Genomic DNA, 27,199 nt, shown 5'->3' with positions numbered 1-27,199 from the left:
CTTTTACATTCAATATTTGTTACTAATTAATTTTTTTATTATTTCTTAAGGTCAATGGAGGCACAGAAGTTTACTATGTTACAGGAGATTGATGTGCTTAGATCTACTCCATCTACCGTTAAGGTAAAAGTGTTGAAGGTTTGGAGTGTGAAGGATAACACTAAAACTAATGAGGATTTCTTTCTTGAAATGGTTTTATGGATGGATCGGTAATCTTTAGTTTTACCATTTATGTTTATGATTATTTGTCCCATTTGTTATTGTTCATAATTTTTTGTTTGTTTTTTTAGAAATTTCAGGGTAACCGAATGCAGTCTACAGGTTTTAAACAAGATATATTCCGTTTCAAACGTTATTTAAATGAGAATGCTACATTAACTATAGTCAACCCTAGCCTTGGATCTAATGTGTCGAATTACAAGGTTATCGACTGCCCTAATAAGTTAGTTTTAAACTCCAGTACCCATGTTAATCCTTGTAGCCAGTTTGATGGTCCTACATTCGGTTTTAAGTTTTACTCATTCAAGTCAGTTATTGATAAAGAGATCCCGTTGAAAGCTACTATATGTATTATTAAAATAGTTTACTCTTTTTTATTATTTATGAACATTTTTTATATTTCTAATTCTTTAATTGGATGTCTTCCAGATATAATTGGACATGTTGTTCATGTTTTTAAAGATAACAATTCTAATATGAGAGATGTAAAAAAAATGCAAGATTAACTATGGAGGTTTCTGATATCAAGTACATGTTTATCATTAATTTATATGTCCGTTTGTATTAATATTTATTAATATTTGAACACTATAAAATTTTTATTCTAATATAATTTTTGTTTACAGCGGTGACAGTGTTTACGTCACTCTTTGGGGTGATTACGTATCACAGTTCTCTAAGTATGTTGTTGACCATTTTGATAAATCACTTATGATTATTCTCATGCAATTTGGTAGAGTTAAATACCATAAAGGTTTGTTTTTTATTTTTAATTTGTAATATATTTTTTTGAAATCTTTCTTATTTTAATATCATAATGACTGTCTTTTGTTTAAATTTGTAGAGAAACCGTATGTGTCTAATTCCTACGGTTCTGATGTTACTCGTGTGTTTCTCAATGAGAGTATTTCTGAGATTGAAGATTATAAGACACGGTGATATTATTAATAGATGTCCGCAATGTGTCTTGTAACATCCTAAAATATTCTAATATTAAATAAAAGAAAGTCGCGTTTTGTTATTGGGCCTAAATAATTAATTAGTATTAATAAGATCATGGACTTGGATTGATTGGTGGATTAGAGGGTAATGGGCCTTAGGTCCATGGAATTTAAGGGATATAAATACCCCTTAAACCACCCTAAAACCCTAAATCCTCATTCCTTTCATCCTAATCTCTACACACTCCAAACACACACACCACCACCTCATACGGCTGCGAGAGAGAAAACGGAATTCGAGTCCAAAATCAAGCCAACCATTATTAGATCTTCAATATACGAGCTAGATACGAGATAACCAAGCAAACCGCGACCACACTGAACGCATAAAGGTATGCCTTTTACCTTAAAAGTTTATGTTTTTAGGATCGGTTAGCTTTGAAACTTAAACATAAAGTAAATCGGGTCTAAACGAAATGTAAAGTAGCAAACTTGACGTTGGAAACGAACTTAATGAACCTAGGGTATGTACAGCAACGTGTATGGAACGTTTTAAGATTTAAAGGTACAAGCTTTGCGGTGTATACGGGTTAAATATGAACGAAAACGGTTATATCGAGCCATAACAACGATATTGAAATCGCAAGATGCTTGTAAAGGTTGAATGAAAATCAACCCATCGCTGCTACTTAATAACTTCGCCCTATAAGTTCGCGAAGTATACAAGTTCGCTAAAATCAAGTTCGCCTTGGTTAACATCGCTATATGTAAGTTCGCCATAATTAACTTCGCTATACGTAAGTTTGCCGTGGTTAACTTCGCTATACGTAAGTTCGCCTGACAAGTTCGCTCACTGAGAACTTCGCCTAATACAAGTTCGCTAATGATTAATTCGCTTAATATTAAGTTCACCAAAAGTTAAGTTCGCTGAGAAATGAATTAAAATCCTAGTGAAAAATGTGTTAAGACAGTTAATGGAAATAAAATTTTTGTTAGGACATGAAATGTCATATATATGTCCCCAGTTCTATCAGGGTAGGTCGGCGTGAGACTAAAGATAGTGAAACCTAGTTAACGTATTGTAAATGTCAAACGAAAACTGGTTCGATCGAACAAAAGGTTGATTCGATCGAACCAGGCTCATTCGATCGAACAAAGCTTCACTCGATCGAATGAGAGACTCATCCGATCGAATGAGTCTTCGATATATAAACGTTACTTAGGGATTTTCAGAAGAGAGCACACATAACACACATACACAGCCGACCTGTTCCCCGGAAATCCTCTCTGCCCGTCAACCCCTTCGGTCCTTTCCTCCGCACCTGGTCGTCATATCATCCTAGGAATTGCTACCGTTTGTGTCGTTGATTACCACCGAGTCGCCGTGTTAGTAGGATTCCGCACTCTAACACGTTGCCCCCGAGAATCGTTGGGAAACCGTCTCCCGATCGGTCCTAACAAAGTGGCATCAGAGCCTTTGGTTCTTGATTCTCGGTAGATTCGTGGTAAAAATTGCGTTTTTAGAGTCAAATTCGTTATTTTTACGTAAAATTTCCGGTAAAATCTTGGTTTTTGGTCTTGTGTTCATCGGTTTTGTGTCAAAAACAGTTAATATTGTCATATTTTGGTTTTTGATCAAAGGATTTCGTGTTAAAATTCGGGTTTTCGTCAAGAACGTTCTTCGCGTTCTTCGTGTTCTTCGAGTTTTTGGTTGTTTTGATCCGTTTTTTGGGTTGGAATTAAGTTGTGTTTATGTTATAAGTTTAAAAATAGTCATAAAGTGGTCCTCGATCGTCAAGATTTCTTGTTTTTGTTTCAAAATCCGAATTTTCGTCAAAATCTTCTAATTTTGGAAAATCCAGATTTCCCGATCGAATCAGTCTATTTTTGGAACCCATTCGATCGAATAGCCCTCCTATTCGATCGAACAAGTTTAAACGTTGACCGAACCAGCTTTTCCCGCCTCAACATACGCTCCCTTCGTTCGATCGAGTAAGTCCCAATCATTCGATCGAACCAGTACCCAACCGATCGACTTAGTCACCCATTTGATCAACCCATTCGATCAGTGTCAAATTCGATTGTCATAACCCATCCGATCGACTAAGTCAACATCAGAACCGAACCAAGACCCCATTCGATCGAACTAGTTCCCAATCGATCGAACAAGATACACAACCCGTTTCGTTCGAACCAGATACTTATCCGACCGAACCTAACACCCTATTCGATCGAAAAAGTTCCCATTCGATCGAATCAGCCTCATAACACCAGAACCTTAACCCAAACAGACATTCGATCGAGTCAGCTCACACCCGATCGAATAGACCACTCATCCGATCGAATACAACACATTCGATCAGCAGACTGTTTTTTCAACACTTAGCAAATTTTAAGTGTTTTTCAGTCTTCTCGGTGTTAAGCAAACATGTCTTCAAGTACAAGCTCAACCAAGAGGATCCAGTCAATCCTCGAAAGTGACTCGGAATCGGGAAGCTATAACAAGCCTCCTAAGCTAATGGCGTTAAACGAGTTCAACACTTGGAAGACTAGATTCCAGATTCACATAACCGGTGTGAATCCTGGATTATGGGAAGCTGTTCAGACAGCTTGGGTTCATCCAACCAACGACGATGGTGAAGCTTTAAGCTATTTCAGGCTGTCTGATGAACAGAAGACAGCATTTGAAGCTGAAAAGAAGGCTTTCTCACTATTATCACAAGCCCTTTCCAGCGATTTGTTTCACCAGTTCAACCAATTCACTACAGCGTCAACACTATGGAACGCCTTGGTTGAAAGATGTGAAGGGTCGGATTCACTGAGAGATATTCACGCTAGGGAACTAAAGCGTGAATTCGATTTGTTTGGTCCGGAATCAGGAGAAGATATCGAGTCACTGCTGTCGAGATTTTATCATCTCATGTCTGAGCTCAAGGCCTACAACGTTAGAACTACTGGCACTGAGAAAGTGAGATGTCTGGCACAAGGTCTCCCACCCAGTTGGAGCACCTTTCTAACGGTGATGAGAAGAAGTCATCAACTCGAAACAATTCTTCTCTCTGATTTCATTAAAGAGATCAGACAAGAGGATGCTGAACTGAGAGCCTCCTCAAGAAAGCCAAGATCAACACCTGACAAATCGTTATACATGTCAAAATCTCCGTTGTCAGATGTAAATGATCATGCACCGATCAAGACTGCTTTCGTCTCCTCAGTGTCGAATTCAAAGGGGACTGAAACAAGATCGTCTGTTCCACCACCGTCAACTCCCGGTAATGCAAGTACAAACTCCGGAACCAAGCCCATGGAAAAAGCAACGTTAAATACAGAGGGCTTGGGAGCTGTAACTGTTGAGGTTGCCAAAGAACACATGGCAACTCTGGGTACGATTATAGAGTCATACAGTTTGATGGTAGCTGGAAAGTTGGGAAATAGTCATCTGGACAGCGATGACTACGAACAATTGGATGAAGACGACATGGAACGCATAGATATTATGTGGGCACTTGGCAGTGCGTTCCGAAGGGCCAAGAAATGGACAAAGAAAACCGGTCAGGCCCTCACTATCAACAACAAATCCAAGTTCGGCTTTGACAAAAACAAAGTCAAATGTTACAACTGTGGTGAACTTGGTCACTTCGCCAAGGAGTGTTCGAAGCCCAGACGGGAAGGTCATCAATACCCTTTCCGAACCACTTCTTCAACATCCACTCCTACGGCTGCTGCTGCAAATGTCAATCTTGAGAGACAACAGGTCCCTCAAAACCCAACAGCAACAAACAACATCAACAATGAAACTGCTCTTGCAGTTCAAGGAGATGAGGGTGAAACTTGGAACTTCAACATAAATATGGCTGATCTAGATGGAGACTCAGATTCTGGGTCTGTGGTTTCCTCGAAAAACGAAGCATATATAGTCGAGGAACCAGCTACTGAAGTTCAAGTAGTAGATGCAGAGGCTGAAGTGGTAGTTACGGAGATGAAAGAGGATCATGAGAACGAGTCAAACACTCCTCAAACATCTCAAAGTTCAACAATTCACAAGGAGACTGCTAAAGATGAAGAAGTCAAAGAAGCAGAAATTAAAGTAACTTCTCCATCGTTTTTGGGTAGAGCGGGGAAACTATGCTCCGCGTTCATGGCAGACACTTCAAGTAATGCCAAGGTAAGTTCTAACCCTTCAACTCCTAAATCTGTAAATGTTAAATGTTTAAAATGTGAGTTGTATGAACAAGAAATTCAATCTCTAAAAGAGAGAATTGAAGATCTCGAGGCTTACAAACAAGCAGCCTCAAGATCTTTAATGGAACTGACTGACGCGCTTGCACAGAATAAGGCTTGGAAGCAGAAAGAGTCTGCTTTTAAAGAAAAGATTGATGGCCTTAAGCGTCAGAACAAGGAACTTGAAATATGTGTTCTTAATCAACAAGATTCTATCAATTTTCACATAAATAAGAATAATGTTTTGAAAAAAGAATTGGAAAACTTGAAAGCTGATTTTGAATCATTAAATTTCAAATTAAAAAGTTACTCAAATTCATCTTATTTATTAGAACACATCATTCCCGAGTTCCGAGGCAAAAAGGAAAAAGGAGTGGGATACAACAATGTCCCACCCCCGATCCTGAATCAATTTGCAAGCACACCAGGAGCTGTGCCGGATGATGAATCAAATGATTATATACCCGAGGACACAAACCAAATTTCTAAGTCTAAGGGTAAAGAAGTCATTGACCCGGCTCCTGAGTCCAAACAAAATGTTGATGCCACAGACTTAGGTTCTACAACTAAATCGGGCCCACCACCATCTAAGTCAAAGGCAACAACAACAAGAAGTTCTCAGAAGAAAAAGTTTATTCCTAAATCTGAGAAAGTCTATGTGGAACATAGTACCCAGTTTGTAAAGGAGGGTAACGTTAATGAAAAACATAATTTCCCAAAACACCCTCCTAGACAAACTCCACCCCAAAATGTCAAATCCAGGGGGTACTATGATAACAGACAAAACCAGAGTTATTTCTCTCCACCAAGTCAAAGGGGGAGAAACTACTGTTTTTCGTGTGGAGAGGTAGGGCATATAGCAAGATTTTGCTATAAGTACACGGATCCTAAGCAGTACATATCGACTCCGGATCCGAGGTATGTCAAGTCACCTCCTAGGAGGAGACCGACCATTGACATTCAAGGTCAAGAACGGTTTCACACACCGAGGTCGGTTTCTCCTCGGAAACCTCAGCCAACCTCACCACACCAATCCCCAAACCCCTCAGATCCAAGTGTTTCCACTTCGACAAGTGAAACTCAGTCTTCAACCAGCTATCTCAAACATGTTGAGAAGAAGACTGACTTTTGGAAACCAAAGAAAACTAACACTGTTGATAACAACGTCAAATCTGAAAACAGTGTTAATGAGGGTAAATGGATTGAATTGTTCATTCGTGATGAAGATGGAAAACCCAAGACCTTAAGGGCTTGGGTTTCCAATGATATTTAAACCTTTTGTCTTTGTGTGCAGGTTGCTCGATATGATCCAAGATTCAACATGTGGATCATAGACTCAGGAGCTTCCAGGCACATGACTGGAAACATGAATCTTCTTTCAAATGTCAGACAAATAAAAGGAGGTGCAGTTTCCTTTGCAGGAAATCAAGGAGGTTTTATCACGGCCCAAGGAATTGTGTCTAATGGGCGAGTTTCGTTTGAGAAAGTTAATTTCATCAAAGAGTTGGAGAACAACCTGTTGTCCATAAGTCAAATCTGCGACAAAGGTTTCAAAGTAATGTTTGATGAACGAGACTGCCACATCTTGTCTAAGGACGTCAACTTTCCTGAAGACAAAGTTCTAATGTCAGCCGCACGCCAGAGTGATCTCTACATTCTGGATATGGCTAAGGCAGGGTCATCATCTCCAACTGCAACATGTTTTGTGTCCAAGGCATCCGAACGTGATACTGTCATTTGGCATAAACGGATGGGACACATAAACGTCAGGAACATGAACAAGCTGGTGCACAATAGAATGGTTGAGGGAGTCAATCTAAGAAGTTTTCATCTCCCTGATTCATGTGTTCAGTGTAAAGCCGGAAAACAACGAAAAAGGTCCCACAAGTCTAAGAGTTTCCACTCCATTGATATGCCGTTGGAACTTCTACATATGGATCTTTTTGGCCCAATCAGCGTCAAAAGTATTGCTGGGCACTCATACTGTCTAGTGGTCACTGATGAATATTCAAGATTCTCATGGGTGTTTTTCCTAAAAGCGAAGTCTGAAACTTTTGGGTGTATTAGTCTGCTAGTCACGACTCTTGAGTCGCAATACAAGCTGAAGGTTCGAAGAATTCGGTCAGATAACGGTACAGAGTTTAAGAACGCAAACGTTGATACTTACTGCAAAGAAAAAGGCATCGTTCAAGAATTCAGTGCTCCGTATGTTCCACAAATGAACGGGGTTGCTGAAAGGAAAAACCGTACGTTAATCGAGACAGCAAGAACCATGTTAGCTGACTCAGTGTTGCCAGTCACGTTTTGGAATGAGGCAATTGCCAACGCCTGTTTCACACTGAATCGGGTTGGCATTGTCAAGCGCCACGGCAAGACTAGTTTCGAGCTTCTTCAACGTCGAAGGCCTAACTTAGAGCACCTGGAACCATTTGGGGCTCTTTGCACGTTACTCAAAAGGCAAGTTGATAACAAGTTCGAGGAGAAGATTATTAAGGGTTACTTTCTGGGTTATAGCGTTCCTCTCAAAAGGGTCTACAACCGATCAACAAAATTGGTTGAAGAATGGTACCACGTCGATGTTCAACGCTACACAGAACCAGCCAAAGGGACAGGTGAAGACTGGTTGTTTGACTTTGACAAATGGGTCAAGTCATTCAATCTGAATGATGTTGCTATTCAAATGATGTATGAGGCGCAAAATGCACCTCCTGATGAATCACAGCAACGCTCATCTCATCCTGGTCCGTCAACGTCTTCTTCCACAGAGTCAACAGAACAAGTTCTTGAGTCATCTGATTCCGAATCTGAAGATGAAACACCAACAGACTTTGTACGACCGGCACCGACACATGTTATTTCACAACCGTCCTCGTCAAATCAAGATGTGTCTATCACAGATCCGCCTCTAACGTCTACTTCAGAGGCAGCACCACAATTCGCTCCAGTTCCTGAGCTGAACACAAACAACATGGAACAAACCGCTCCAGTTCCTGAGCCGAACTTAACTAACTTGGAACAAAATGTTGTCGTTCCTGACAATCCGGTTGTTAGGACTGAACGTGATCATCCACAAGACAACATCATAGGGGACATTCAACAGGGTGTCAAAACTCGTCGACAGCTGAATTTTGGTCTCTACACAGAAATGATGGAGTCAGGATTAGTTGCTCTTAATGCCCATGAATGCTTCTTAGCACAAGAAGAACCACACAGCACCACCGATGCGCTGAAAGATCCCAACTGGGTCACAGCCATGCAAGAGGAATTATTGCAGTTTAAAAGACTTGGTGTGTGGAAGCTGGTGGATCTCCCCAAAGGTCAGAAGAAAATTGGCACTAAGTGGGTACTAAAATGTAAACGTGATGATCGTGGAGTGATTGTTCGCAACAAAGCCCGCCTGGTGGTCCAAGGGTTTAGGCAAATCGAAGGCCTAGACTACAATGAGGTATATGCTCCGGTTGCTCGTTTGGAGGCAATCCGGATGTTCTTGGCGTATGCATCTTTCAAGAAATTCAAAGTATATCAGATGGACGTCAAGAGTGCCTTTTTGTACGGTCACATCGAAGAGACCGTATATGTGGCACAACCTCCAGGTTTTGAAGACCCATATCACAAGGACAAAGCCTATCTGCTCAACAAGGCTTTGTACGGTCTTCACCAAGCCCCGAGAGCTTGGTATAAAGAACTATCCAAACACCTTCTGAACAACGGGTTTAGAAGGGGAACCATTGACTGCACGCTATTCACAAAAGAAAAAGAAGGAGATCTAATTATGGTACAAGTGTACGTGGACGACATCATCTTCGGGTCCACGAATAAAACACTTTGTAAGGAGTTCGAACAAGTGATGAAAGAAAAATTTGAAATGAGCTCCATGGGTGAGATGAAGTTCTTCTTAGGACTTCAAGTTGATCAAAAAGATTCCGGTATCTTCATTCACCAGACAAAATACGTCAATGACATCTTGAAACGGTTTGAGATGTTGAGTTCTTCTTCACAGGGAACTCCTTTAGAGGTTAATCACGGGATTAATCCTGACGAGAAGGGTGAATTGATCAATCCAACTCACTATAGAGGGATCATCGGATCTCTAATGTACCTGACTGCTTCTCGGCCAGACATAATGTTTGCTACGTGTCTCTGTGCACGTTATCAGTCAAAGCCGAAGGTCTCCCATCTGATTGCAGTCAAAAGAATTTTGCGTTATCTGAAGGGTACTCCAGATTGGGGTCTTTGGTATCCTTATGATGATAACTTTGATCTACATGCGTATAGTGATTCGGACTATGGTGGTTGTAAACTCGATTACAAATCAACAACAGCAGGATGTCAGTTCTTTGGAAGTCGTTTAGTAACGTGGCAATGCAAAAAGCAGACGTCAGTCTCCACTTCAACAGCTGAGGCGGAATATATTGCGGCTGCCAGTTGCTGTTCTCAAGTTATTTGGATTCAGCAACAAATGCGTGACTACGGTATTGAATGCTCTACTACTCCCATATATATTGATAATTCTGCTGCAATTTCAATTACCAAAAATCCGGTTCATTTTAGCAAAACGAAGCACATCGAAATTCGATATCACTTCCTTCGTGACTGCTACGAAAAGAAGTTAATCGATGTGATAAAAATCCCCACTCAGGAACAACGCGCTGATCTCTTCACTAAAGCATTTGATAAACCACGGTTTTTATATTTACTAGAGATCAACGGCGTTAAACGTATATCAGATGATGTTCCTGAAGATATCATTTAAATTGTTTTCATTTTTTCTTTTCTTAAAAATTTAAAAAAAATCCAAAAAGATTTTGTTTTTTATAAATTCTAGGGGGAGAAAAGGTTCAAGAAAAACCAAAAACAATATAAAATACAAAAACCCAAAAACATTAAAAAAAAAAAAAAAAAAAAAAAAACTTTCAAAATTTTGAGAAGTTGATCTTGTTACAAGAAAGGTGATAGTACACAGACGCTATCATACTGAGACATCAAAAAGATTTGCTATTTCTGTACAGCTTATTTTCATTTTTCTTATATTAAATTTTTATACATCACTATCGCTTAAAATTATGTCGGTTACCTCAGTTTGATGGACACATTTTCGGATGTGTTTTGGTCCTTATTTCTACTAGTAGATTATGAGGATAGCCATTAACCAGATGACTGAAAGTGATCGGGGCGGGTTTTGATGGGTCTTTATTCTTTCGCTGAAAAATAGTCGGTTATACTTAGTTAGAAGGACACATACTCGTATGTGGTCGGTCCAGTTGATCCATTGGATCTTCAGGATAGCCGTTTACCTGAAGACTTTGACTTGATCGGGGCGAAATAGTGAAAACGGTTTTTTTTTAAAAGACATTCATTTATATTCAGAAAATGAGAAATTGATCCAACCTTGGAAAATGATAGATATACTGATTCTGTGTGCTTAACTAGTGAAGTTAATAGGCTTAAAAGGCTTTAGAATAGTCATTGTGTGTCATGGTAGCTTTTTATGGTGCGTAAAAGTAGATGTGATACAAACTAAATCTACTCGATTTTACGTGGAAACTCCTTAAGAGTTTTGTTTGTCTTCATATATATCTTTCCGAATGATAGGCAGAAAAGCGATTACTCAGTCATACACGAGCCCATAAGTGTTCTGATTCCCGTAAAGATAGTGCATGAAGAAACTGCAGTGATCCAGATTCGGGACTTGCAATTGTTTTACTACTCTGAAGTCTATGTAACATTCAAAAAAAAAAAAAAAAAAAAAAAAAAAAAAAAAAAAAAAAAAAAAAAAAAAAATGATTCTTTATGAGTTATTGAAACATTCTAGAGTTAATAATGTCAAGACTTCTCAATTATGGAGTAAGAAAGAAAACGGGAAGCAGATGAAGACACTTACAACCTTAATCAGACACTATGGGTCAAAGTCAATTCGGGGTGACTTGGGGAAAGCCAAATACGCTTTGAGAATAGATAGGAGGCATCATAATCTCTGAGTTGTTATTCACTTAAATTTTGAGACATAATTGAACCTAACTCGTATCACAGAAACGATGAAAACCATTTTAAGTTATTTTCATGCTCATAACCTGTTTCTTTATGTCATAATACAGCTCAACACGGATCTATGTGACAGTCACTTAATTAGTATGATTCCTGTTCGGATCTTTCTCACAAAAAGAATATTCATTATGTCTTGTTCAACTTCGTATATTAAAAAAAAAAAAAAAAAAAAAAAAAAAAAAAAAAAAAAAAAAAATCTCAAAAAGTCTCAGTAGATAGTCATATACGTCTGTATGATTTCTTATTATAGATCCTTCTCAACCAAAAATAATGTGTTTTAAATTTTTGTACAGATGTTTATTTCAGTCTGAATATTATAAAAAGAAACAAGAAAAAAAAAATTCAAAAACATTTTTAATTTGAATTAATTTTTCTTTAATTTTATTCTGCTTTAATGTCGATGAGAAATCATTGTGACAGGTAGTCTGATCCCTGTCCCTCCCTGTAAATAAATAATTAAGATTTTATTTTTGGTTATTTTATTTTATTCTTAATGTTTGAAAGTCGATGAGAAATCATTGTGACAGGTAGTCTGATTCCTGTCTGTTCCTACTAAATGTTTATTCAGTGTGTAGGAATGAAAGAAAAACTCATGCAGGTTGCCAAACGTTTATCTGCGCAACCAAGTGTGTAATGAGAGAAGGAAGAAGTTGCAATAAAACCGAAGTTGGTTGGACCTGATATTTTCTGTGTGTTTACTAACGTTTTATGATCTTTATGTTCTACAGGAACTGAGCTCACAAAATCGGAAAATTTCTATGTTAACTAACCAAATGTCAAAAGTTTAAGTTTTCTTGCAGGTTCAAAAGCACCGTGATCGATGACGGGGAATAAGAAGTTTAAAAGTCAAATTTTTCTAAAACTTTTCCTCATTCGATCGAACATGTAGCCATTCGATCGAGTCAGTCAATCGAATGTGCCAAATCGATCGGATAAGTTATTTTGAAAAATCAGTTTGAGGGAAGAAATCCATCCGATCGAATAGTGTGTCTCATTCGATCGGATGAGTCAAGCGAACAAGTTTATTCGATCGGATGAGTCAAAAATCTGTATAAATAGCAAAAGTCATTCGATCGGACATTTTCATCCGAAAAGAATTTGAAATTTCCCTCTCAAAATCGATCGTGCTAAAACCTCTTTTTGATCCGACCAGTTTATTCACTTTTTCGCGTAGATTTCAAAAATGTAAGTTTTATTGATTTTCGTCCGCGTTTCGATAGGTTTTCGGGCCGTTTTTGGTGTCGGAAACGGTCCCGACAATAAAACTGAGTTTTTTTGAGTTTTCGGGTCATGAGGGTCATTGGAAAACATGTAAACAACATCTTTCAATGTTTCGCACATGTTGATTGTGGTTAATCGGTCGAAAAACCGATTCGGGTCTCGTTGAAATCTGGGTTCTGGTTGAAGGAATCGAATGAGTCCATTCGATCGAACCAGTCTAAATCGATCGAATATATGTCTCACTCGATCGGATGATTAGTTCATTCGATCGAATCCTTTATAATTCGATCGAACCAGTCCAGAAGTTTAAAATTAAAAAAAAAAAAAAAAAAAAAAAAAAAAAAAAAAAAAAAAAAAAAAAAAAAAAAAATTTTTTTTTTTTTTTTTTTAACAAATTCAGTCTTTTAGATATCTGTCTGTTTTAACATGTCTATGTATACAGATTCAATGGCTGAAGCTGCACAGGTTATTGCTCCGTACAAAACGTCGATCAAACACAACATTGTGGCATTTTTAGATGAAAAATCAAGTCACGGCAAGGACTTTGCGCAGATGATTAAGTTTTTAAAGAGGTCAAGGATCTTCATTCCTATCTCAAGGATCGTTGAGCCGATAATGTCGGTTCAACAGGAGTTTTGGAGAAACGCCACGCACGACAAGTCCGTCGAGCCGTCGGTGATACGCTCCACAGTCCGAGGGCATCAAATTGTTGTTTCTGCCCAGATTCTTAGAGATGTCTGCGGGTTTGCAGATACAGACTCTGACCCGACCACATTACATCCTGCAGCAACGAGAGGATGTTTCGCACGCATGAAGTATGACGGCGATCTCAATGCCGGTCTGCTTCTCAAAGCAAATTTGTGCCCAGAATTCAAATATCTGGCGCACGTGGTGATGCACTGTCTGGGTCCTCAACGTACAAGTTTTGATAAGATAAGGGAGAGCATGCAATTCACCGTGGCAGCACTCGTGATGAACCGCCCCTTCAATTTCTCTCAAATGACATTCAGTCACATGGTGGAAAACCTCACCATAAAACAAGGGGCGGGTGAGAAGTTTCTACGGTACCCGAGGTTTGTGCAGATGATAGTTGATGACCAGGCACCGGGGCTGTTGAAAGAGAATGACGGAGATGTGGTAAAGCTAGACCACATGAAGAATGAGACTTTGAACCGTCTCAAGTCATACAAGGATCGTCCAACAAGGCCCCCACACAAACGTTGTTTTGGGCATGTGGCGAATCCGTTTTATCAGGCTCCACCAAAGAGGAAGTGGAGGAACACCTCAAGTGACTCAGATGTCGAGGACCTTCCGTATCAGAAAACCAGTGATGAATCAGACACTGAAGACGAAGTAGTCCCTGAGGACACCAGGACTGATGCAGAGAAGGAAGCTGATACCTACTTAAATGTTGAAGATTTGGAAACCGGTGAAGAAGTAGTGTTTGAGGAGCAGCCTGCTGATCAACCGACAGGTGAAGAAAGGCCGGCGAAGAGACAAAAGAGGAAGGTTACTCGAAAGTACAGGAATTTATTTACCAGCCAACCTCGTCCCGCAATGTTACCATCAGTTGGGACCTCTTCTACTGCTCCTCCAGCACAACAAGCTCCTCCTCCAACACCTCAGTCCGCACCGCCACCTCCTCCTCAACCTCAACAGGAGATCTCCCTCCCTCCCAAGGTCGCTTCTGAAATTGCCGACCTGCACAAGGCGATGATGCAGATGTTCATGTTCAGGACACAGCAGGAAGAGCATAACAGAATCAGAGATGAACAAATGGCTCAACTTCAAGCTGACAACGACAGGTTGAAGATTGAGAACACTCAGCTCACTGCTACTGTTGCTGAACAGGGATCTGCTATCACAGAGCTCAAAGAGTCAAATCAAAGCCTGGTAGAGTCCAATAAAAGCCTTGTGGAGTCAAACAGAAACCTTGAAGCTAAGGTGACTGAGCTTAAAGGAGACGTTCTTCGTCTGGAAGGTCCAGCTAATGTTGATGTGGACACCGACGAGCTGAACTCAGATGATGATGAAGGTGAAGGTAACTGAGTGATTTTTGAGTGAATGTAGTGAGGATTTTAATGTTTAAATCTTGTAATCCTTATTTATATTCCATTGTCATATGTAATTGTTTTGTACTTAACGTTTATGATATTACATATGTTTATTTAAAAAAAAAAAACAAAAAAAAAAAAATTTTTTTTTACTGTGTTGTGATTATTAATCAAGCAGGTGATGCTGATACATCAAATGTCCAACCGCTGCAGTCAAAAACAGCAGCGGAGTTTTTCACGTATCTCTTGGACAACCCAGATGAACAGCAAATCTTCTCAAGTGGAGACGTGGAAGAAGGTGAGATTTCGCACAACTTCACGGAAGAAGAGCTAGAGCAAATGTTCGAGTTTTCAAACGAAGAAACAGGCAAAGTTCTGGCCTTGCCTTCAACAGAATCCACATCTGCTGCAGCTGCTTCAACCGACTCACCATCACCGACGGCCGCTGATCCGACACAAGTCGATCCTCCTCACTTCGAAGATGTCGAAATAGAAGACTTGACAAGGGAAGAATATCCTGAGTACTACACGTCGCAAACTGACGATATTCCCAACTCATCAAGCTTCTTTCAAAACGTAAACGAGGAGGAAGTGCAGAAGAAGGCTGACGAAAGGTCAAATGCTATGAAACAGCCGTCTGAAGCCGATCAAGCCGAATTTAAAGACAAAACAGAAGAATGCAAGAAAGCGTTCAATGCTATTCTTGAAAAGATCAGGTCTAAACGCCAAGCGAAACCGACCATTCCTCACACAAAGTCATATGATACTAAGGGTCGGAGAACCTCTGGAGAAATCCTAGCTTGGGCGTGTCTGAAAGACCTGAACTGCGTAGCTGTCAAAAGGGAAAAGGGGGTTGAGTACTGTTGGCTCAGCCCGGGACCGAGACGATCCGAGCGCGTTCGAGACGGAAGGTTTGATAACCAAAGACGGACAGAAACAAACACGAAACAAACGATTTCATTGATAAAAACGAAAGATTACATGCTTGTTTAAACACTGAAATCACGGTCTATGGCAGGGGGAGGTCGAGCATGGCCTCCCCCCTCATCCGGACAGCACCTGGGCCCCGGGCACGAAAAACCTCAAAACTCTTACCTGTTCACGACTGAAAGCTGGTATTTATACCCGCTGCCATTCGGTCAGGACTCATTCGATCGAATGAGTCCTATTCGATCGAATGGCAGACTCATTCGATCGAATCAGAAACTGGTTCGATCGAATGAGTATCCATTTGAAAATGCTCTTTCAAATGGATCACTTTCGGCGTGAACCACTACCTAGGTGTACAGCATACAACATAAACATTCTAAACTATTCGCCAAGCGACGGCCACAAAATGTGCACCAACAAATTCCCCCTTGGACGTTGCTTGCGAATTGCTGTAGACACCTCTTGCAATCTTCAGTCAAATCTTCTGCTTTATCTTGATAATCACGTTGAAGAATACCATCATTGCAGCAAGATTCCCCCTTAGACTGAACTCTCGGTTAATGATGCAAAGTGTTCTCCATTGCTGACATCTTCAGACTAAATAATCTGTTTAAAACAACCAACTGTAGAAATTCCCCCTCAGACGTTGACGTGTATCCCAATATATAGACATGACAATACATGCACGCTTCCGCTGCGCGACTTACTATCGGCGAATCTTCACCCACACGGTTACTTCACCAACATGTATTGGACAAATGACAGAGGCTTCCAATCCACAGCTACTCCCCCTAAACAGATTAGTTTGTATGCAGATTCATCATCGGAGACAAAGACACATCATTAACTTCGTGATTGCGAATCACCAATTTTCAACAGAATTCCCTCCACAAAGCGGAATTCTCACATGCGGAAAATAAATATTTAACATGATTGGCCCATAAATAGTCAGATGCTCCTGACTACCCCACAATAACTCAAACTCAGATTCTCTCCACAAAGCAGAATCTTCAGAATGCGGACAATAAATTAAACTTGGTTGGCCCATAAATAGTCAGATGCTCCTGACTACCCCACAATAACATCATACCTCATCAGTAATCACTTTTCTCTGTTCTTCTGTGTTCTTATAACAATCACCACTGTAGAAGCTCAATGAACAAGGGGTTATCCATTAAACTTGAAAACGATAATTCCTTCAGGTGATTGTGCTTTCTTCATCTCCAAATTTGCCGCTTTAACCGTTAAACATTTAAACGCTCTGACTTTGCCGGCAAATATCAGTGAAAATTTCACTGTCACCAAACTTTTTCTGGAATGTGATCAACATGTATAGGATGTCCAGAAAAATCTTCATCACTGACCCGAAAATTAACCGAAAATTTCCCGGAAATTTTGTCGAAAAAATTTTATTTTCGCCAAACTTTTTCAGAAGACTTCCCGACTGATAAAAATGGCTTGGGCAAATTTTCGTGTAAGCGGGCGTTCCAGACTCTTTTTTTTTTTTTTTTTTTTTTTTTTTTTTTTTTTTTTTTTTTTTTTTTTTTTTTTTTGGTCTGGAACATGTTCGATCGAATGATAACTGGTTCGATCGAATGAACCACAGATTCGATCGGATGAAGCACAGATTCGATCGGATGAAGAACTGGTTCGATCAGCTATTTGAATTTGACACTTTGAGCGGGAAAACCAGTTCGATCGAATACAAACTGATTCGATCGAATGAAGACATCTGGTTCGATCGAATGAACAGGCTGTCTGGGCGGGAAAACTTGCGTTTGAATTTGACACTTTTGAGCGGGAAGACTGATTCGATCGAATCAGTCAATCGAATAGGCCTATTCGATCGAATGGGGAACTCGTTCGATCGAATGTACTGATTCGACTCCTTCAACGCCAGCCCAGAAAACGCGAAGAACACGAAGAACACACCAACAGTTTAACGTCCAGAACGCAGAAAATCAAGAGCTCGGCTTGCTAGATCGGTTGTTAGACCTTTCTAGCGGTAACCGTGGCTCTGATACCAATTGTTGGCTCAGCCCGGGACCGAGACGATCCGAGCGCGTTCGAGACGGAAGGTTTGATAACCAAAGACGGACAGAAACAAACACGAAACAAACGATTTCATTGATAAAAACGAAAGATTACATGCTTGTTTAAACACTGAAATCACGGTCTATGGCAGGGGGAGGTCGAGCATGGCCTCCCCCCTCATCCGGACAGCACCTGGGCCCCGGGCACGAAAAACCTCAAAACTCTTACCTGTTCACGACTGAAAGCTGGTATTTATACCCGCTGCCATTCGGTCAGGACTCATTCGATCGAATGAGTCCTATTCGATCGAATGGCAGACTCATTCGATCGAATCAGAAACTGGTTCGATCGAATGAGTATCCATTTGAAAATGCTCTTTCAAATGGATCACTTTCGGCGTGAACCACTACCTAGGTGTACAGCATACAACATAAACATTCTAAACTATTCGCCAAGCGACGGCCACAAAATGTGCACCAACAAGTACTATCAACGAATCACAGACTTGAAGACTCTTCCAACTTACGATCTTAATCGTCTTAATTACCTGGACATGCTATACGCAAGCTCATCTCCATTCGCATCGTACTATCAGAGTGTATTACGAAAGGAATACAACTCAAAATGGAGATTGATTACACCGCAAAGGCCAAAGCGTTATACAAGTAAAAAGGAGATCGATCCGATCACCAACAGGCCGAAAGTCATTTTGAAGTACATGCCACCACTTACAATGAAGAAGATTCCGCTACGAAAGATGAAGCAGGACTTCTACAAATCGTTCAGGCATTGGTACTACGACGGAAGACTACATGAAGCAGTTATAGTGCTCAACGACAATGGTAATTGGAGCACAATCCGCATTTTTGATCCTATGTGGCTCACCAACTTGTCAAGGGAGGATGTTTTTACTCTATACAAGACAGAAATTCTTTATGCCCCCGATGACATGGAGCAAGCGCTAAAGTACAGAAATGTCATTAGGATCTGTTTTGCCTATGACATACATGCAGGATCTAACTGGAAGGAACAACAGAAGAAATATACACAGGGAACCAGTGATTAATTGTTATATGTTTTGTTTATTTGGTTTCTTTGTAATTCAAAGTTTTATCTTCTGGTTGTAATTGTTTTTGGAGTGATTTTAATATACTTTGGAATATTGTGCTAGATTATGCTTTACTTTCATGTTTGATAATCTACTACAACTGTGCTTAAATGTTAATCTTATATTCCATTTGACAGCATCTCATGATATGTGGAACCTATGGTAAGTCTGACGGACTGCACCATTGGATCGTGAGATAACTCCATGAAGACAGGAGTTTGGTGGATGCAATGAGGGCACCACTAGCTTTGAGAACAGAGAGGGAGAGATAACTCCAAGGGGGAGTTGCAGTCGAGCAAGAAATCTCGATTGGTTAAAACATAAATAGAACTGGCTCCAAGGGGGGAGTTTGTTAGGACATGAAATGTCATATATATGTCCCCAGTTCTATCAGGGTAGGTCGGCGTGAGACTAAAGATAGTGAAACCTAGTTAACGTATTGTAAATGTCAAACGAAAACTGGTTCGATCGAACAAAAGGTTGATTCGATCGAACCAGGCTCATTCGATCGAACAAAGCTTCACTCGATCGAATGAGAGACTCATCCGATCGAATGAGTCTTCGATATATAAACGTTACTTAGGGATTTTCAGAAGAGAGCACACATAACACACATACACAGCCGACCTGTTCCCCGGAAATCCTCTCTGCCCGTCAACCCCTTCGGTCCTTTCCTCCGCACCTGGTCGTCATATCATCCTAGGAATTGCTACCGTTTGTGTCGTTGATTACCACCGAGTCGCCGTGTTAGTAGGATTCCGCACTCTAACACGTTGCCCCCGAGAATCGTTGGGAAACCGTCTCCCGATCGGTCCTAACAATTTTTCCAAGCTTAACCCCAGCCAGGGGCTCTGCCCCTTGGACCCCGCTAGGGGCTGCCGCCCCTAGAACCCAGCTGCCAGGGGCGCTTCCCCCGGACCCCCGTTCGTTATGGGTCATATAAAGATAGAAATACAACATGAGTAGTATTAGTAAATTGATACATGTAAACATTATACAAGTAGCCGTGCACAGCTCAAGAGAGGGATTATGATTATCGGCGAACGTAACCGCATTCAGATGAGTTTCTAGCCCCATTTCTGTGTTATGTTTTCGGGGCTGTGTGCATACTCGACGTGATTGTTAATACATTTATCCTAAGTGATAAGTGTATGTCTTATGTGATTATGTGAAAGGTAAGAATGATTGCTTGCCGGTACGTGAACAATCTTCGGATATTGCACGTACTGTCAAGTTATAATGCTATGTACGAAATATGAATGATATGTATGTACGTTATGAAAGGTAAGAATGATTGCTTTTCGGTACGTGAACGATCTTCGGATATTGCACACACTGTCAAGTTATAATGTTATGTATGGACTATGAATGATATGTATGTATGTTATGAATAAATATAAGAAATAGAAAGGTAGAAAAGGGGCTGGACCCTAATAATATCCAAGGCAGAAAAGGGACCGAGCCCTTTAATAACCTCGAGGCAGAAAAAGGGACTGGACCCTAATAATATCCAAGGCAGAAAAAGGGACCGGACCCTAATAATATCCGAGGCAGAATAGTATAGAGTAAAGTAGAATTTGAGTTATGAAAGTATGAATGAAAGGATGTATGTATGTAAAGTATGTGATTTTATTAACTAGAACTCACTCAGCGTAGCTGACTTTTAGTATGCACGCATGTAAGTAGGATGAGACAGCTGGCTTGAGCGGGGAGGCATGGCAGAAGAATAAGAGTCTGGCATCTGAAGACCTGTCATGTTTTATAAGTTATGATTTGATTTTGAAAGACAAAAAGAATGTTTTAAGACATGTTTATGATTTGATACGTAATGTTTTATGAAAGTTTTTATATTCCGCGAATGTTTTTATTAACTCTGATTTTAGAACTGTGTTTATAAGTAAATCCAACACCAAAGTAAGGCTACCAGTAACGGGGCCTTACATGTCTTCAATAATTATTTTGTTTCCTTTTCTAACTCCTTATAATTTTGTTTCTCAGTTTGTTTGAATTTTTGGACTTCAATGTTGATGGTGCTGTTCGTAGGCCTATTCCTGTAAAATTGATGTCTACTCTTGATGAGGAGTTTCTGTTGGCTATATAATTTTTCAACATTTATGAAATTTGCACTATACTTTAGGTAATTTTTAATAATAACATCTGATTATAATTTATAACATTTAGCAGAAGGTTATGTTATCTTTTTTAATTGATTTATTTCAGCCAAAGAGTATTATAGTACTCGGGACCATAAAGGCGGTTTGTCCTGATTCAGAATGGTACTATGTCGGTTGCAATACTTGTAGTCGTAAGGTGATCGTGAATGTGGTGGAAGGCGAAGATGTTTATGAATGCAAGAATCAGAGATGTAACACTTTGGGTGTTACACCTACTCCTAGGTATAGTGTATATTGTATAAGTAAATATTTTTTAATAATAAATGTTACTATGTTGTTGATTAAAAAAATTATTTCAGGTTTAAGATTAGGCTAAGAGTTCAAGATGGCAGTAGTGTTGTTTCGTTGACACTTTTTGATCGGGATGCCAAACTTATTATCAACAAAATAACATCTGAATTGCTTGCTACTAAAGATGAGGTTATGTTATTATGTATTCATATTTTACTGCTTCCTTTTTTATTTATATAAAACACTATTAATGTAACACATGTTTTTATTAAAAACTTTTAGGATGATGTTGGGCATAGTGGATTTCCCATCGAGTTGAACTGTTTGTTGGAAAAGAAGTTTGCTTTTAAAGTTGAGATTGCCGATTTCAATTTTAGGAATAATGTTGAGGTATACGGTATATCAAAGCTAACAGATGATCAACAAATAATTGCTGCTATTGAGAAAAGACTAATGCCTGAGTTTATAATGGTAAATTCATCTGCCTTTAACTTGTATAAACTACATTATATGCTTATATTTTATTTTTTTGTATTATATTTGTAGCCTTCTGATTCCGGATCTCTAACATTTGGAAATTCTTTAACTGATCTTCAATCTACAAGCTCTGCTTCTTTAAAGGTTTATTTCCAATTCTATATAATTTACATGATTTTGTTTATTGGTTTGATTTTATATTGTTTACACCTTATTTTTTTTTTGACAGATTTATGATAATGGGGATAACAAGACTCTAGTTTCTTATCGTTTGGTTGATGATGAAGTGAATGAGATCAAGTTGTCAAGTAGTGATTCAGAGACAAACTGAAGCGTAAGCTTGTGGATGTTTTTGATGGTGATCAACCATCGGGATTTTCTTCTACTAAGTCGAAGACAAGCGATGTTCAAGATGATTCTGATTTGGTTAGCGTTGTTGGATCAAGCAAGAATGGTGTTAAATTTCTTACTCCGAAGGTCGAGAAATGACTTGAAGACTTGATTTTTGGGTTTTTATTTTATATACATTTTAATAATTAATAATAAATACACCTGAGTGTGTTCGGTGTTATTTCTATTTTAAGACTTCATTTTGGTGATGTTTTTGAAGACTTGATTGTTCGGTTTTTATTTTATATACATACATTTCTTATTTATCATGGTGTTTTTTAATTTCTTTATATTATCTTAAACCTTATTTTATTTCTATTGTTTATTGCAACTCATAAATTTTAGTTTTATTGTTTTAGGAAATGTTTTTTAAAAATTAATTCTATTAATTTGGGATTACATAATTCAATATTGATTATAAAAAATGTAATTACCTTATAAAAATACTAAAGTTTAAGATGAATATCAGAGATATGCTATCTAGGTTATATAGTAATATATTCCAATAATAAAATGTGATCTTTATATTTTCAAGAAACCCATTTACCAATTAGTGACCCGGTTCAAACCGACTTTTGGTATGATTTATAACCAATTTTAAATTATTTTTACTCTATTTCAACAATCCGATCAATATCAACATCAATCTTTGTTTCTTCTTCCGTGTTTTGAAGGTAAGTTGGTTACTTCAACCCTAATTAGTTTTTGATTTTGTTCCCAAACAATCTCTATTATTATATTTTTCTTCATTAGTACACATAGTCTTCATCATTTACTTCAATTTCATATATTTGTTTTATTTACCGTCAAGCTAATTACCAATGATATTTCCTAATAAGATGAATTACCCTGCATTAGCTATGTTTAATCAACCATTCGTTGAACATATGGTCAGTATCTACCCCTTAAAAGTGGTTGTTATTATCATGTACTTCAAATTTTTAGGTTAATGTATGCTAATAGATTTTCTGTTGTATTTTATTGAAAATTCCCAAAGATTATTTTAAGCTTCTTTTTCCACATGAGTCTGTCCATGAGACCGTTAGCATTACACATCTAAATCAACAGTGGAGTGTTGATATTGATCTAAGCATTGATAAGTATGTATTTGGCAATGGATGGTTCCCATTTGTAAAAGAAAACGGTTTCGGATTTGGTGATGTTTTTGTTTTCTTTCCCACCCAGCCACACGAGTGGAGATTGTTATATGTTCCTGAAAATCCGGATTGGAAGCATAAGGGATTTGATGTCTATGTGTGTTATCCAACAATGAATAAGTTGGTATGTTAAAGAGTATTATTATTCGTAATTATATATAAGTTTTAAATTTTTTTATATTTATTTGTTTATTTCGTAAAATTTGTCATTTACAGTTTTTTTAACAACGTTTTATAATCTTGTATGTCAGCAATTAAGAGACGATCATCTTGTACGTTATCTTCCATATCTGAATCGTGGAAGGTCATCTGCCAACTGGGATGTTTCTGTAGTAAATGGAAGTAGATGGACTCTTGTGTTTAAAAGTTTCAAAAGCAGAATTCCTGGATACGCATTTGTTGGTGAATGTCCCAGTTTAGCAAGGCATGTTAACTTACAAGTGAATGATTATCTTGTGTTTTTACCGGTTTATCCCAATACTCTCAGGTTATATGTCTTTGATAGTCGTTGTGTTGAACGTACACAGTTTGTTCAACTAAATAATATTGTTCTTGGATCGGACAATGTTGATATAGTTACAGTTTCAGGTTAATTTCCCAATATTCACATAATTTGAGTATCAAAATATAATTATTTGTTAACTTTTGTTATATGTTTGTATAATTAGATGACGATAGCTTTGGTGTTGTTGATATATAAGGTGAGCGTGTTTGAATTCAAGATGAGCATATCACTAACAATTTTCTTAAAGTTGTTATAAATTGGTTATGGTATACATACGTTTTTGGTATTCAAGTATGTATTAGTATAAACACTAAATACTTTTGTTTATATATTTTACAGCGTTTACCGGTTCAATTTGCACGTGACAATGGATTAGATAAAGAGACTAGGTTGATGTTGATAAACCCAAATGGTGAAGATGTGATGACTAAAATCCACATTGAATACAATCATGGTAATTACAAGTTTAGAGTTCATGACTGACCAGAATTTGTTCGTCTTAATTCACTAGAGGTCGGGAAGAAATGTCTACTCGAGTACAACCGTCCCACTCATTCTCTGATCCTGTCACAAGTAATTGAATAGGTTTTAAACAAGCTTTTGTGGTATCCATGTTTGGTTTCAAGAATGTTATGTTTTAGTTGTTTAAGTTCTGCTACAATTGACACTTTAAGTTATTTCGGTTTAATATCTTTTGTTAATAATTATGTTTTTGTATAAACTTAACAGATTTTATAAAATCTATGTTTATCATATGTTCTGATTAGTCATACATGTTTATGTGGTTGATTCGTCATAAATGTTATAGTATGTTATGTTTGTATTATATATATTAATTTACATATTAATATTTGATGTTTAAATGTTTTATTATAGGTAACAAATAAATGTTTTGAATTTGTTAATTTGTTATGATTCTTCTAGAATGTAGTTTTCAATTTCATTAACCACCCCTCTTATATTGATTTTATGTTAATTTGCATTATAACAAAATTGCAGCCTATTACCTAACTTAGACTATTATTTTAAAAAGGGTTTTAAATCCCTAATCATCTTTTAGGTTTTACATCTTCTCTATCATTCTCCCTGCCGTCACTCATGTATGTATCCATCCCTTAATTTCTAATTTACTACTTATAATGTATAATTTACTTTTAACTATTCTTATATAACTTGTATTTCATAGATTAATACCTTAATAAGTAATATTTTAATTTTTTATGATTTTGTTTCATGTAGTAAGATTATTTTTGTAATGACAACTTCTTTTCTTATGCAAATCGAAGATCCGAAATTTCCTATTCAGGTATTCTTAAAATTCTGTGATAATATTTTTGTCTAAACGTTCAATATCTAATTGTTGTAAATCTGAATTTTGTTATTAGGAAATTCTAAAAGAATTTATCTTGCAAAATTCTTTGATGTTTAACATGTCGCCTAAAACAAATGAAATTGATCATTACAAAGGATCATCGATAGTGGAGTTAAAAAAGCATGAAAACACAGTTTGTTTAGGTGATGGAGTTACTGATCTAATGTGTTCTTTGAAGATTCGTCCTTATCAGAGGATTATTTTTATTTTATTTGAAGATGAAAGTAAATGGTTAGTTAGAACTCCATCCAATAAGGCAATTTCTACTGGTCATCGACAGGCATTTGTTTTATACGATCATAAAAGAATGAATGATAAATTGGTAAAATTTACTTTATCTGTTTTTAATTAATAGTCAGTGTTAGAAACATAGATATTAAAATGGATTTAACATATATTATGTTTTCCTCTTTTCCTAACAGGTTGTTTCAAAAAAGAATATTGAATCCCAGTTCCAAGACGCGCTTCAAATCGGAGTAGTTAAGTTCATTTTTTATCATAACCATTCATGGGAGATAAATTTTAAGTTTTATAAAAAACACTATTTATTTGGTGACGGGTGGATACAGTTGGTTCAGGATTTGGCGTTCAGAGAAGGTGACGTTCTTTGGTTAAAGTATGTCAACACGTCTACTGTTGATTTAAGAGTGTATGACAAAAACGGTATTCCTTTATTGTTTCCACATTTACCACCAATTATTGTCATCAATTGTCAAATTTCATTACAAATGGTAAACAAACCGTGGAGTCTCCATATTGTCAATCAATAGTCGGTTATTCTCAGAATCCCGTTATAGATCATGGTGATAAAAATAAGGCTGAAAACTTTAACTGTTATTTAGAGTTCCATAAGAAGATTGAATATCGAATGGTAATAAATTTTATATGTCTGAAAACTATTTTGTTATATCTTTGTTAATTTAATTTTAAATTAACAATCTTAATTTTCTAATTTATTTTGTTTTCAATATGTAAGTGTCTACCTGCCGAAGTTGGTAGACTGGCAAATCTCCAAAGAAGGCGCATAATTAAGTTAAGGAGTTTGGGAGGCAATGAAACAATCTTTAAAGTTAAAAACGGAGGAGAAAACGAGAAGGGTCGCTTTACGTTAATTGGATGGAAGGATTACGTAATCAACAATCGATTATGTGTTGGCAAGAGTTTAGTTATTCGTTATTATAAGAATGATCTTGCTTTGGTTGTTCTTAAAGTTATTTAGTTATGATGTTTTGTTTTTGTTTTTATTTTTATTAATTTCGAATTTATTAAAACTTTAATGTAAGAACCAATCTATCTTTATTTTTTTCTTTCCTATAGAAATATTGTGTTTATGTATTTTTATTTTTTTCATTCATTAATGTGTATACCGAATGATTGTCAACATAAATATAATCACGATAACCAAAATCTTGCTATAACCATAACCTATCTATTCCGAAAACTTATATTATTCATACTATTTTTAAACATGATCAAAATATATTAATATTAAATGATTGACTTACATTAAACTTAATTACGATTTTCTAAAGATATTCCTAAATTAAATTTATATCATATTCCCTAGTTTCTGATTCTTTCCATTTTGTTATATTAATGACATTATGGAAAGTTTTTAATATTATAAATTCCTTCCATTCTGTTTCATAATTTTCTCATTTATTTACCATTTTTTATGATTTGTCAAGCTATCTTCCACCACTTTTTTCTATTATTCGTATAATCATGTCTTCATCTGAAAAAAAAACGTAAAACTGTTCTCTCCATTTCAAAGAGTAAGAACTACGATCCAACGGGTATTTCAGTCTTTGTATCAACTCAGTCGTTTTTTCTTTAAAAATTTAAACGTATTTTTTTATGTTTTATGTAGGTAATCTTCCAAGAGACCCATTGTCTAATGTTTCCAACACAACCAAGTCAAATAATGTTCAAAATGTTCATTCGAATCCACCTAACACAGTTTCTTTAATGGATACTCATATCCGGTATATGCTTCCAATCAATACGGTAAAATCTCAAGGCGTCAACATTTTAAAGATAACATTTTAACAATGTTTAATTTGGTTGTTTTCTAATATTAACGTTTTCATTTACTTTGGATTAATCTATTTTCATATCCT

The 27,199-nt window shown here is 37.4% G+C and overlaps 1 protein-coding gene across 1 annotated transcript; it reads left to right on the top strand.

Moving 5' to 3' along the window:
• The first annotated feature begins 727 nt into the window (after positions 1 to 727).
• On the top strand, positions 728 to 21,986 carry LOC143561289 (uncharacterized). The gene is made up of 9 exons (XM_077049411.1): positions 728 to 747; positions 846 to 973; positions 1,064 to 1,154; positions 20,772 to 20,826; positions 20,994 to 21,169; positions 21,247 to 21,367; positions 21,461 to 21,649; positions 21,725 to 21,799; positions 21,885 to 21,986. Exons 1-9 carry the CDS (start codon positions 728 to 730, stop codon positions 21,984 to 21,986), a joined length of 957 nt encoding a protein of 318 aa, XP_076905526.1.
• The last annotated feature ends 5,213 nt before the right edge of the window (positions 21,987 to 27,199 follow it).

Source organism: Bidens hawaiensis, unplaced genomic scaffold (assembly GCF_021521415.1).
Source record: "Bidens hawaiensis isolate Kalapana, Puna unplaced genomic scaffold, B.hawaiensis_p1.1 tig00020649_1, whole genome shotgun sequence".
Classification (NCBI taxonomy): Eukaryota; Viridiplantae; Streptophyta; class Magnoliopsida; order Asterales; family Asteraceae; genus Bidens; species Bidens hawaiensis.
Note: the sequence above shows the minus strand (reverse complement) of the source record. Positions and strands in the feature narration are given on the sequence as shown.